Source organism: Rhinolophus hipposideros (assembly GCF_964194185.1).
Source record: "Rhinolophus hipposideros genome assembly, chromosome: 14".
Classification (NCBI taxonomy): domain Eukaryota; kingdom Metazoa; phylum Chordata; class Mammalia; order Chiroptera; family Rhinolophidae; genus Rhinolophus; species Rhinolophus hipposideros.
In genome coordinates this window covers 58,919,678-58,931,745 of record NC_138060.1, presented here as the reverse complement: position 1 = coordinate 58,931,745, position 12,068 = coordinate 58,919,678, and the positions used below count along the sequence as shown (strand labels likewise).

The window sequence follows — 12,068 nt, the reverse complement described above, 5'->3', positions numbered from 1 at the left end:
ACTTCTAAATCCACACTTCCCGCAAGTTACGCGCCGTTCTGGCGGGGGGCACCGGAAGTGTGCAAAGCACAGTCTGGGGTCCTCACACCCCTGCAAGTGTGCAAAGCACAGTCTGGGGTCCTCGCACCCCTGCAAGTGTGCAAAGCACAGTCTGGGGTCCTCGCACCCCTGCAAGTGTGCAAAGCACAGTCTGGGGTCCTCGCACCCCTGCAAGTGTGCAAAGCACAGTCTGGGGTCCTCACACCCCTGCAAGTGTGCAAAGCACAGTCTGGGGTCCTCACACCCCTGCAAGTGTGCAAAGCACAGTCTGGGGTCCTCGCACCCCTGCAAGTGTGCAAAGCACAGTCTGGGGTCCTCGCACCCCTGCAGAGGACAGGCCGCAGGGCCAGGGTATCTTAACGCATCCCAGGACGGACAAGCGCCTCCCAGCTGACTCCTGCTCCTGCTGCCGTGCTCAGGCTGCCGCCGCCGGCTTCTCCGGCCGGAGGGGAGGCGCGAAACACGAAGCGAACGGAACCAAGTTGAGCCCCGACAAGACGTGGGAGCCCGGTGGGGACCGCCAGGGAGGTCCGCGTTTCTGTCCGCCCCGGAGAAGCCGAGACCCTGGCCGAGCACTCGGTCCAACAGACCGGGGCCGGTTCCTCGCAGCCCCCGGAGCGTGGCTTCCCCAGACGCCGCCCCGCGGTGCCCAGAGTCTGCAGCCGGGCCGCTGGCCGACAGCCTGGGTTGGGGAGAGCCTGCCTCCTGCTCGAGCTCCAGACTAGTCACAGTCACGCAGGCCTTCCAGCCCCTGCCCAGTACGGGCCGTCCTTTTCCACCTGTCCCGCATCGCACAGGCCGGTGGGGCGCGCGCGGAGCCCGGACGCAGCTCCGCGGGTTCCCGTGCGGACGCCGCGAGCGGCCAAGTGAGGAAACGCTCCCCGCGCCACCAGGACACGTGCGGACGCCACCCCTCTACGACCCCGCGAGGGGCTGCATGCCAACGCCCGGCTCGCTGCAGGCCCGGCGGCAGCGTCGCTCTGGGCCGCGGGCGCCGACGCCGAGTGGGACGGATCCCGGCCGGCGACACTGTCGCGCCCGGGCCTGTGGTGACCCACGCGGGGCCTTGGGGCGGCCACGCCGGGCGAGGACGGCGGGGGGTGAGAGGCTCCTACACTCGGCCCGCGCGGCGCAGGGACTCGGGAAGCCACCCACCCGGGGGCCAGTGGCCGGCGCCCGCCGCCCCGCCCGCCACCCCTTGGGCCCTGGGGGCCAAAGGCCTCCGCCCCGCGGGACTCACAGCTTCAGCCGCTCGTAGGTCGTCGCCGCCATCCTGCACCACCACCGCCTTCCTCCTCGTTCCGCCGGCCCCGCCCCGCGCCGCCACCTCGGCCGCGGCTCTACCGGTCACCCTGGCGCGGCGGCCGCAGCGCCCAGCCCGCTCCCACCCCGCTCCACGCCCCGCCAGCCCTGCGAGCGAACGGGACGCGGCGGCGGACAAACTTAGTGCGCGAGCCAGCGCACGCAAGGACGCGCAAGCCGACGTGGGGGGGCGAGCGCCGTGACGTGGCCGCTGCGGATTGGCGGAGCGCGGCCGCAGGGGAGAGGCGGAGGCGCCGGGGCGCTGAGACGCGGCCGCGGCACAGAGGCGGCGGTTTCGCTGGGGAGCCTGTGGAAGGCGCGTCAAGTATAATGCACGTTACAGGGAGGGCTTCGGCCGTACGGGGCCAGTGGCGCAATGGATAACGCGTCTGACTACGGATCAGAAGATTCTAGGTTCGACTCCTGGCTGGCTCGAGACGTACTCTTTTGCCAGGGCCGGGTTTGATGTTCCAGGCCCCGCTTGGAAAAGACGGTTCATTGTTTGTAAAGGTTAAACGTCCTGCATTGTAACGCGACTGCACCCGAAATGTCATCTTTTAAGCCGGATTTGGCGTCCGGCGTTGTGTGCCGCGGTTCGTAGACTGCAAAGCGCCCCGTGCACGACGCACGTGAGGAGTCTCCGTGCGGGGACCATGCAGGGAACCCCCTGCCGCGGTGGCGGTTTGGGTGGGTGGGCGTGCAGGGGCCGGAGGTTGGGGCCAGCTAAGCGCATTGCAGGCAGCAGTCCCGGCCGTGCCCCCGGGGGATCAGCAGCCCCGCGGGGACGCGGGGAGCGGCGCCGTCCGTTTCCCCGGGTCGGGGGCTCCGCTCTGAGCCGCACTGGAGCGGGAAGCGCTGCGCGCGGCCGAGGGCCCCGGGCCTGCAGCCCTGGCCTTGGAGAGCGCCAGTCCCCGCGGCCACCGAGACGCCCTTCGCTATGGGTGTTTTTGCAGCAAGAGGACCGGGGACTGGAGTGTATTGCCCCCCGTTCTATCGGAGCCCGTCTCTTAGACCTGAGAAGGCCCGAAACGTCCGCGGCGGGGGGTGGACTCCAATCCGGGGGGGGCGGCGGGGGGGGGGCGGAGACAGCGAACACCGTCCATTCCCGTTACTCAGCGGGTCGATTACTCTCTGCACTGTGTTGTCCTCCTAAGAAAATTATAGGAAGATTTGTAAAAGAATCATATAGAAAATTATGGGGACTAAAAATAATGCGAATACGCATTCCGAGATCATCACGAATACAATTTTTTTTTTTCCTTACAGACTTTTTTTTTTTCTCCCTTCCACTTTTTAATAGGGATCTACCAGCACGTGTATTTTTCCCAATCGGGAGTTGTGCCAGAAATGTGTTTGTGTTCTCATCTTGCCCCGTAGCTTTCTGCCTGAGAGTTAAGGTCATTAAATATTCTTTGAAGGTATCTCATTAGAGAACTAGATATTTCAAGCATTTCTCTTTTGTTGGGCATTTGGGTGGTTGTCAGTTGCACACTTAAAAAATAATGCTGTGTTGAGTTATTTCGGATATGTCTTAAAATTTCTAGATGTGGAACGATCGGGTGGACAATATTAAAGATCCATTTCATGGACATTTTAAAGACTTGGTACATGTTTTCAAATTGCCTTCCAAAAAAATTAAATACATACTTCCATCAGTATCTGTTACCTGCATGCTAACCAACACTGAGTATTACAAATTTCGTTATGATGTTTTTGCAATTTTCATCATTGAAAAACAGAACTTCCTTTTACTTACATTTATTACTGGATGTACATATTTTCTCTTGATGTATGTATTCAGTGTTTTCTTATAGGTTTGTTAGACTTTTTAATATATAAAGGATGTGAATGCTTTGGCTATCAAATACATTGCCGTCTTTTTCCAGTTTATTGTTTCTTTTCATTTTAATATTTTTGCACCTACAGTAATTTTCACTCATATGTTCCAACCTACCAATATTTTACTTTATGGTTTCTTCTATCACATTTGTGCTCTTTTTAAATTGTTTTGTGTTGTTGTTTTCCATTTACTTTTAGTCCACTTGTAATTTATTGTGTTGGTCATTCCAATGGAAAAATCAATTAAGTCTTAAAGCCTACATGATCACTTGCTGAGCAGTTACAAACTTTAAGCTCTTTACTTGGATTAATTCAGTCAATCCTACCACAATCCCCTAAGGTAAGTTGCCTTGTTATCCCCATTTTTAAATATGAGGGAACAAAATTTGCCTAAAGTCTTTGAGTTGATTAATTAGGTGAAGGACTCAGGGCTGTTTCCCTGTCTGGGCATCAATGGTGATCACATATACACCCCACCCCTTTTCTCTGCTAGTTAGCAATCAGAAGACCCATCTCTAGTCCTGAACATGCTCTTACTCATCAGCTCTGGGTTCTTGGGCATTTCCTCTGCTTCAATAAAATGGGGGTTTAAGTTGCTGAATATCTCGTAAGGCTTTAAGAAAAGAATGCTTCCAGCTGAACAGCCACTGCTGGGGCAGAGAGCTCCCACCTGGGCTCTCTGAACATGTCACCATGTAGAAGTTCTATCACCACAAAACTAAGAGACACAAAGGTTGATCTTTCTTTGCCAGTTGGGTAATGCAAACCAATGCCTCTGTGAACATTCAGGGAGACAGAAAGACGGAAACTAATCCAGAGAGAAACAGGCATTCATCTTGGGCATTTTTAAAAGCCAAAGAAGCCCAAACCCGATTCTTAGGAAAGCAATGTTCAGGAAAAGAAATCAGCCAAGGATGGGTAAGAAATTGACACGTTTAGCCAAGTTTCTGCTACAGTGAAATTACATTACCTATGTAAATACTTTTTTTTTTTTTTAACGAAATCTGCCAAGGGGCTTTCCATGAAAACAATCCAGGCTGCAGATGAAGCTCATTGGCACCCTTCACCATCACAATGATCTCTGCAGCCCATTTTGACATCTGCTCTATAGGAGAGTGGCTTCCAAACGCAGCTCCCACATAGCAACTTTTGGTCCATTCTGTTTATTGTAGGGTCTACCTTCCTGCCAAGTCTCCAAATCGGATGCATTTCCTCACTTCCCCCCCATCACAGGCCTGCTTTGGGCAGGTCCCACGGGCAATGCAGGGCCCACCGCTCCTTTAGAACTTAGATCAGTGGAGGGACGTGTGTGTGCCCATGTGGTGGGAGTGCCTTAGGCTGCCTTACACACCTGGGGGCATCCACATAACCTGGGCTTCTCCTGAAAGTGCTGTACACCTGGAGCTGTCACATGCCTGGACCTTGTCCTGGTTCAGACCTTTGGCTTCGTTTTCTCCCAGTCTGACCTACTCTGATTCTTTTTTTACACCGAGTCCAAGGTCCAAATCATTTTTGTGTATGAAGCACTTCTGTTTTCAATCCAGGGGAAATGCAAACCCCAGCTTTAGCAATGCTTGAATAAAATGCACCTAATAGCCCCAGGATATTCTTTCATTTTCACCCAAAAAGTTTGTTGGACACTTTAGTATGCTGAATAGTGTCCCCTCTCCCCAAAATGTCCATGTCCTAATCCCCAGAACTTGTGAATACCTTATCCCACAAGGTAAAAGAGACTTTGTGGGTGTGATTAGGCCATGAGATGAGGGCATTATCCGATAGTTCATGGAAGCGCTCAATGTAATCACATGGGTTCTTATATAAAAGAAGGAGGGTTGGAGAGAGGAGGTGTGACAACAGAAGAAGTCAGTGTTGGAACCACAAGCCAAGGAATGTGGGCAGCCTCTAGAAGCTGAAAAGGGGAAACAATGGATTCTCTAAATTCTAGAGTCTCTGCTGACACTTGATTTTAGCCTCCTAAGACCCATTTGCTAGAACTCTAGGATGGTAAATTTGTGTTGTTTTAAGCCACTAAATTTGGTTGTTACAGAAGCAATAGGAAACCAATACAGAACCAACAGAGATAGTGATAAGCCACCCTCACACTCACAATGAGTTTAGGCCACATAGCCTTAATGAACAAATACACTGAAGGTCAACAGCCAGAGTGGTCCAACAGCTCCCTTGGGGTGAGACTGCCTGAGATGAAATCCTGGTTCACTGGGCACTTACTGTCTGGAGAGTAAATTCACCCTTCTGTATCTCAGTTGTCTTATCCATAAAATGAGGGATTATAAAGAATATGGTCCTCATGACCTGCTGGTGTGTGTATATGTTTAGAAAGACAAAACAAACCACCCATTGGGAGTATTTACATCATAGAAGCCAGCAAACACCCCAAATCAGAGCTGGTTTACCAGCACACCTTGGCCCAGACCATCTTTTTCCAACTGTCATCCTTTGTGGCATCAGGGTAATAGGGAAACAGCAGCCTCTGTCTGTAAAATCAAAGTAACTGCTCTCTCGTCACTTAAGATGTTTTATTTTCAAGTAAGACGGTACCACAATTAGCACTCAGCTTTTCCGTGTCCGTGGCACAGCAGACCTGGCAGCCACAAGAACTAAACTGAAGCCTCCAACAAGCCCATAGGGCTGTTAAAGACAAGCACCTTGGCCGTCTCCCCCTCGCCAAGGATTCTAACCACACACTCAGCCCCTTCACTCTGCCAGTCCTGCCTTCCTGTGCATGCTTGCCTCAGATCTAGAGGACCACTCACCATTTTGGTCATTAACTCATTAGAAAACAACATACACAAAAGGGAAGGAGATATAATGACCACCATTGCAGCATGACCTTAACTCTCAATATTAAGGATCCAGTTGAAGAAAGGACCGATTCTTAGATGATTCTCCAAGGACCTCTCACCTTCATACACATCTTGTGAGCCAGGCACTGACTGCCTCAGTTACACATTATCTTTTCAAGGATGTCGGTGTAGTGAACTGTCTTCAGTGGTAGATAATGTTTCTGTTTGGAGTAGAAGTCGGGCAGGCTTACTGCCCATGATAAAGACTGTGGTTCCCTGAGCTTGAGTTTCCTCTTGTAACGCAACCCATTGTACATGCATTTACCGCCTGGCCCTCTCCATGGGGCCTCACAGGAATCAGGGCTCAGGGAACTAGTGCAAATGCTGATAAAGTGAAATGCTGCTGTTGCTGTATTAAACTGTCCTTTGTTTCTAACCTAGGAGTCCAGTAACTTCTGCCAAGACCCATGAAACCATGGCATGCAACTTACTAGCTTGTAAGTAGTCATGTGCTGCTGAACGAGGATACATTCTGAGAAATGTGTCAGCAGGCGATTTCATCCCTGTGTGAACATGACAGACTGCACTTACACAAACCTAGATGCTACAGCTTACTACACACCTGGGCTGTAGGGGACAGCTCATTGGTCCTATGCTACAAACCTGTACATCATGTTGCAATACAAAACAACCTGTGATTAAATGAAATCAAGAGACAGTAATGCAAGATGTAGGAGGCTGTTGCCAGTTAACACGGCTGTTTTACAGTAAACTTTCTTTTTAAGTAGAAAGAGTACACTCTAAAACAAAGATAAATAGTATTAGGTTGCAATTCTTTTTAACCTTTTAAACCACAATTACTTTTGCACCAACCTAATATAACCCATAAACCAGTGCCACAGTCACTTATCATTATCAAGTATGACATACTGTACATAATTGTATAGGCTATACTTTTATACGACTGGCAGTGCAGTTTGTTTACACCAGCAGCTCCACAAACATGAACAATGCGTAGCACTATGACGCCACTAGGCAATAGGAATTTTTCAGCTCCATTATAATCTTACAGGACAAGCTTCGCATATGTAGTCCATCATTGACTGAAATGTGGTTATAAGGCAAATAACTATTGGGTAAAATCTCAGACCCTTCACAGTTTTGACACCCATATGTTCCTTTAAGAATCCAGGGCTCTAAAACAAAAAAAAGAATCCAGGGCTCTCCCAGAAGACCAAATCCAGCTGGGCACCATTTTCTTTCTCCACAGACACACAAAAGAAGACCCAGTAAACATCACGTTGGAGCACTTTAATTGTCTACAAATTGATGCAGTTTTACTATGATATTTTGAATCATTTTATAGTAATAGGTTTGAATCATTTTACAGTAACAGTTAAAATTTCAAATAATTTTATAGTAACAATATTTTGCATAATTTTATAGTAACAGTACATTTTTGAATTATAGTCAAACAGATACAGAGGAAAACAATCTTTCCCTGCAGTTGAAATTTTCATACACTCCGGAAATTTCCCACATCTGTCCAGCTCTGGCTCAGGACAATAGATAGCTAATATATTTTACTCATTTTTTTCTATTACTTTTAAAAGTTACTTCAGATAGTAACTGGGAAAGTAGGTCTATTCCTGGCACAAAGGGGAATACAAAGAATTTGGTTTCCTGGCAGACAGGGTTTTATTAACAAGTGCATCAAACAACAATGATGTGGGGTCAAGTTTTGCACACATTCTTTGCAAGAGTACTGGCAGCCATCACAGCTCTCAACACTGTCACACATGGGAAGCGGCACACGGATAAGGCCTGCAAAGGACTGTGAATGCCAAATACTTCTCTCAAGTCTCAACAGTCTATGTCCTTTTGTATGTGACTCCAGCCCATGGAAACAAGGTGATGGCAGTGCTTGGGGATGATCAGAGCTCTGTGACAATCCCACCAGCCACCCAGGACTCAATGGCATGACCTCAGGACACAGCTGAATGAGGTTTTCATGCCCACACTAACCACGGAGCAGTGACAAGTCCTGTGCCAGGGGTAGGACATGATGTGGACAAGACTTAATGCCCTTCCATTGTGAGATGAACAAATCACTCTACTCAATGACAGATGAGGGGACATCAGAGGTAGGGGGCAGGGAGAAAGAGTGAGGGAGGTGGGGGGGAGGGAAGGGGGGGAGAGAGAGAGAGAGAGAGAGAGACAGAGAGAGAGAGAGAGAGAGAGAGAGAGAGAGAGAGAGAGAGAGAGAGAGAGAGAGGGACGAGATACAGCAGGCTAAACCAAGTTATTGGCGTTCCTCAGACCACTCAGGCAATTTCTGAATGGTCCTACCTGAGCAGGGGTTAAAACAAAACAAAAAAACAAGAAAAACTCAAGGATAAGGAGGTGAGGGGGAAGGCTGGAGGCTGGAGGCTGGCTCTGGGGTCTGGAACCAGGCTGTCAACTGTCCTCGTTCATCTAAAGTCCAAGAGCTGTCTAGGGAACTTAGGACGGGCTATTTGCTCTAACAACAAACGTATTCACCCTTGTCTACCAGCTGCTTGTGTTTCCTTTGTAGGGGCCTATAAATACACCCCTATTACAGTTCTATTTAGCTAATAACTTACAGAATGTTTAAAATACCAAGTAGGTGAACATCTCTTCATGGCTTTTGCCCAAGGGCCTGAGCAGGAGAGAAAATAGTGCGACAGTCCTGCCTGGTGCCCTCTCCAGGGATGACGGTAGCAAGAGAAGTTGCTGCTCAGATTCCTAGGACATCTGGAAATTCTCTTCTTTTTCTTCAACAACACAGAATGCCATTTACAGCGAGATCTGAAATCACCCCAATCAAGGCCATTTTAAAATTTTCATTTAAAAAATCAACTAGTCACCCAATTTGCAAACAAGTCCCTGCTACTTCTGACAGTGACTCCAAGGCAACTTGCGTCACTGCCGAACTTGAAAGTAGAAGCAAAGGTGAGTCCACGAGGCCATAAATGGCACTGGGTTGGCAAAAAGACAGGTAAAGACATACTGGCTGGCTTCATCTGCCCAGCAGCCTTGCCCAAGCTGAGCTGGAGGAGGACCTGATGGGAAGAAAGGGGTGTAACCCAGGGGTCACTTCCCCTGCCCCGCACGTGCATGGGTTTTCAGGAGGCTCAGCCCGTGACAAGCAAATGATGAAAACACTTGGCCTAGACTGAAGTGACATCTGTCCAAAGGATCCCAGCAGAATGAATTTCATAAAAATGTGAAAAATCCATGTTGCCAATCTTGTGCTTCTTACAGGCAACTAACCCCAAATGCGTCGAAAGATGGTCGAGAAGTGGAGCCGGGCACCATGAATTCTGCGAGTCCCAGGTGCCTTTGGGTTCCGCAGACCACCTTCCGTGGCCCCAGCCACCCAATCCCCTCGCTCTGGGTGTGAGGCGAACAGGTGAAGAGCAGATGTCAGCAGCCATGCTCCCAACCTGCCTGGCAGTGGTGAGATGGCCCTGGCACTCCTGCGACAAGGCTGTGGGGCCCTCCCTACAGGCTGAGGGCATATGCCAGCCAACCTTATATATATTCTTCTCACTGAAATGCCAAGGGGTATTGACGTCTGGTCTCGGGAATATGACATAAGGGCACATTTTGTCTCTTCAGTGCAGAGGTGGCCTTGAAATCTTGCCAGTGTGTGGCCCTCCCTCAGCCCTTGCCACCCCGGGGAACCAGCATGATGAAATCACTAAGGCAGCAGCACCCAACTTCTATGGGCTCTATGCCCTGCTGACCTTTAGTTCAGATTACGGTGCAGTGCCCTGACCCCTGACCCACTGGAGTGCGGCCCACAGGAAGCCAAAGGTTCTTAACACACCAAAGACGGTATGTGAGTCCACTGTGATAGTCAAATTCCTCCTTTATCTGTAATCTGGCGAAGCTCTTATCTGTGAGGTATTTTTTGTGTGTGATAGACTTAAAGTGGAGGGAAACAATTAAAAAAAAACACAAAACAGACAAAAGCAGTGTACCTTATACTGGTTTCTTCAAACATCTTGCCTGTGCCAAGAATTGGGCAACAGAGAAACCTGTGAAGTGACTGTAATAACTTATCCCAGGCACGCCCTCCATGCTGGTTTTGAGGTCTCACACACACACACACACACACACACAAACACCCCTTGTTTATAAGGGGCTAGCTCTCGGGACGTGGGCAGGCCTTCCAAAAGCCCATCGTCAGGTAAGCTCAACAGGCGCAGGAGATGTCCGCACATGGGACCCTGAGACTTGCCTTTGCAGGAGCGACTCCAAAGTCACAGACTCTTGAGAGCTCCGGAGGGAAAAGGGGCCAACAGGTGGGTAAAGAGGCCTGGCGCCTGCACCAAGGTCTCATCCCCAAGCGACTCTGCAGTAACAGGGCAAATCTCCGCCCAGCCCCCAGCTGCCTACAAGGGAGTGAAGATTGGCGGGGGGTGGGGGGGGGGTGACACACAGAATGCTGTCAGTGTACAAGGTGGAGACCCTGTCTCACTTATTTCAATGCCAGGCTCTGGTTTACCAAGGAAATCCTTCCTAACATACAAGGCACATGTTAGAGTTTCCCTGCACCATAAGGCAATTCAAATTTGTAGCCGTTCTACAGAAGAACTGGGGTGGAAGGAAGCCTTAAATTATTGTGTGTGTGAGGGCAGGAGGGGGAAGTTGGGGTTGGGGTGGTGGGCGTGAGTTCGGTGCTGGTATTTTCCTGAAGGAAGGGAAAGGGTCGGATGCGTCGGCAGCTGAAGTCTCTCTTTAGAGGACGTTGTGAAACACGCTCAGTGCAAACCTTTCCCTCTGAAGTGAACTGTTCCCAGAGGGGAGAGGCAAGTTCATTCAGCTGCACTGGTGTGATCTCCCATCGCACGCCGCACGCCGCACGCTCGCTGGAGCGTCTTCCTGAGCCATCTGATGAGGGCGTGGCAGCGGAGACATCCACACACCAGACAGGTAGGGTTCCCCTCGCTGCTGCAAGGAAAGGCACCCCACACATACGCGTACGCACCCCTTGACCCCAATTCTACGCGAGGCCACTCGTGGGTTTCTCCTTATGCAACCGTGGCTCTGCCTCCCTGTCAGGACGTCTGTAAGAGGCTCTGGCTAGAAGTGGTGCTGGTGAAGCGCGGGCGACGAGGGGCCCTTCTCCAGCCTCTTGACATGGCAGGAGTGACAGAACAGATGGTCCTCCAGCGGGTAACAGCGGTGGCCGTCTTCATCATTGAGCTCCAGACCACAGTCCTGGGCGAGGCAAAAATGTCAGTGGCAGCAAAATAAAAGGACTGCAAGGCACAAAATGCCGTCCCCAAAACCATCTGTGTGATTGTGAGGGGCAGAAAATGCCAGTGCAGCATACCCAGTACTCCCCAGGGAAGGTCTGGACTGCACTGTCCAGTCCCCAGGCCACTGGCCACATGTCACTATCAGAGTACTTGACATGGCGCTGGTCGGAAATGCGATGGGATGTCCGTATAAACACACACCAGATTCCCAAGACTTAGGACAAAGAAAGGTTGTGAAACATCTCGTGAAACATGTTTTATGTTGACTACGTGTTGAAACAATCACATTTTGGATAGAATGGGTTGAATAAAATAGTATCACAAAAATTAAGCCTGCCTGTTTCTTTCACTTTTTTAACATGGCTCTAGAAAACAAAATTACACACATGATTTGAATCTGTGGCTCTCGCATTTCCATTGGACAGCGCTAGCCCGGAGGAGGTGGAGGGGACAGTGGAACAAGTGTCTTCACCGTTCTCCCCAGCACCTGGGACACCACTGACAATGATTCCCAGCTATTTCTTCAGTGCTGGCACTGGGATCAAGCTATCTGTCACCCACACCCTTGTTCTCCCCACCCACTGCGTCAAAAAATAAATCTCTTTTCATGGGTTCACCACTTAATTCTGGCTGAAAGCCCAAGCATGGCACTTAAAGCGTTTGCACACTTAAAGCGCCCTTCACACACTTGGTGAGGGGCGACCCCAGGCCTGCCTGCCAGTCATGGGCACCAGTGGCTGCTTCAGTCTGAGGTGTGACACGAGGACAGACAAGCGGCAGAACGCTCCCCCCA

At 50.4% G+C, this 12,068-nt stretch overlaps 2 protein-coding genes across 2 annotated transcripts in view; both read right to left on the bottom strand.

The window, feature by feature from the left end:
- SACM1L (SAC1 like phosphatidylinositide phosphatase) overlaps positions 1 to 1,451 on the bottom strand; it is a 49,799-nt gene extending 48,348 nt beyond the window's left edge. The window contains exon 1 of the mRNA XM_081073122.1: positions 1,280 to 1,451. Coding sequence (XP_080929248.1) covers positions 1,280 to 1,311 — 32 coding nt within the window. The 5' untranslated portion in view covers positions 1,312 to 1,451. The remainder of the gene's footprint in view (positions 1 to 1,279) is intronic.
- A 5,819-nt stretch (positions 1,452 to 7,270) lies between these two features.
- Positions 7,271 to 12,068, bottom strand: part of LIMD1 (LIM domain containing 1) — a 60,206-nt gene continuing 55,408 nt past the window's right edge. Inside the window, exon 8 of the mRNA XM_081072203.1 lies at positions 7,271 to 11,234. Coding sequence (XP_080928329.1) covers positions 11,097 to 11,234 — 138 coding nt within the window. The 3' untranslated portion in view covers positions 7,271 to 11,096. The remainder of the gene's footprint in view (positions 11,235 to 12,068) is intronic.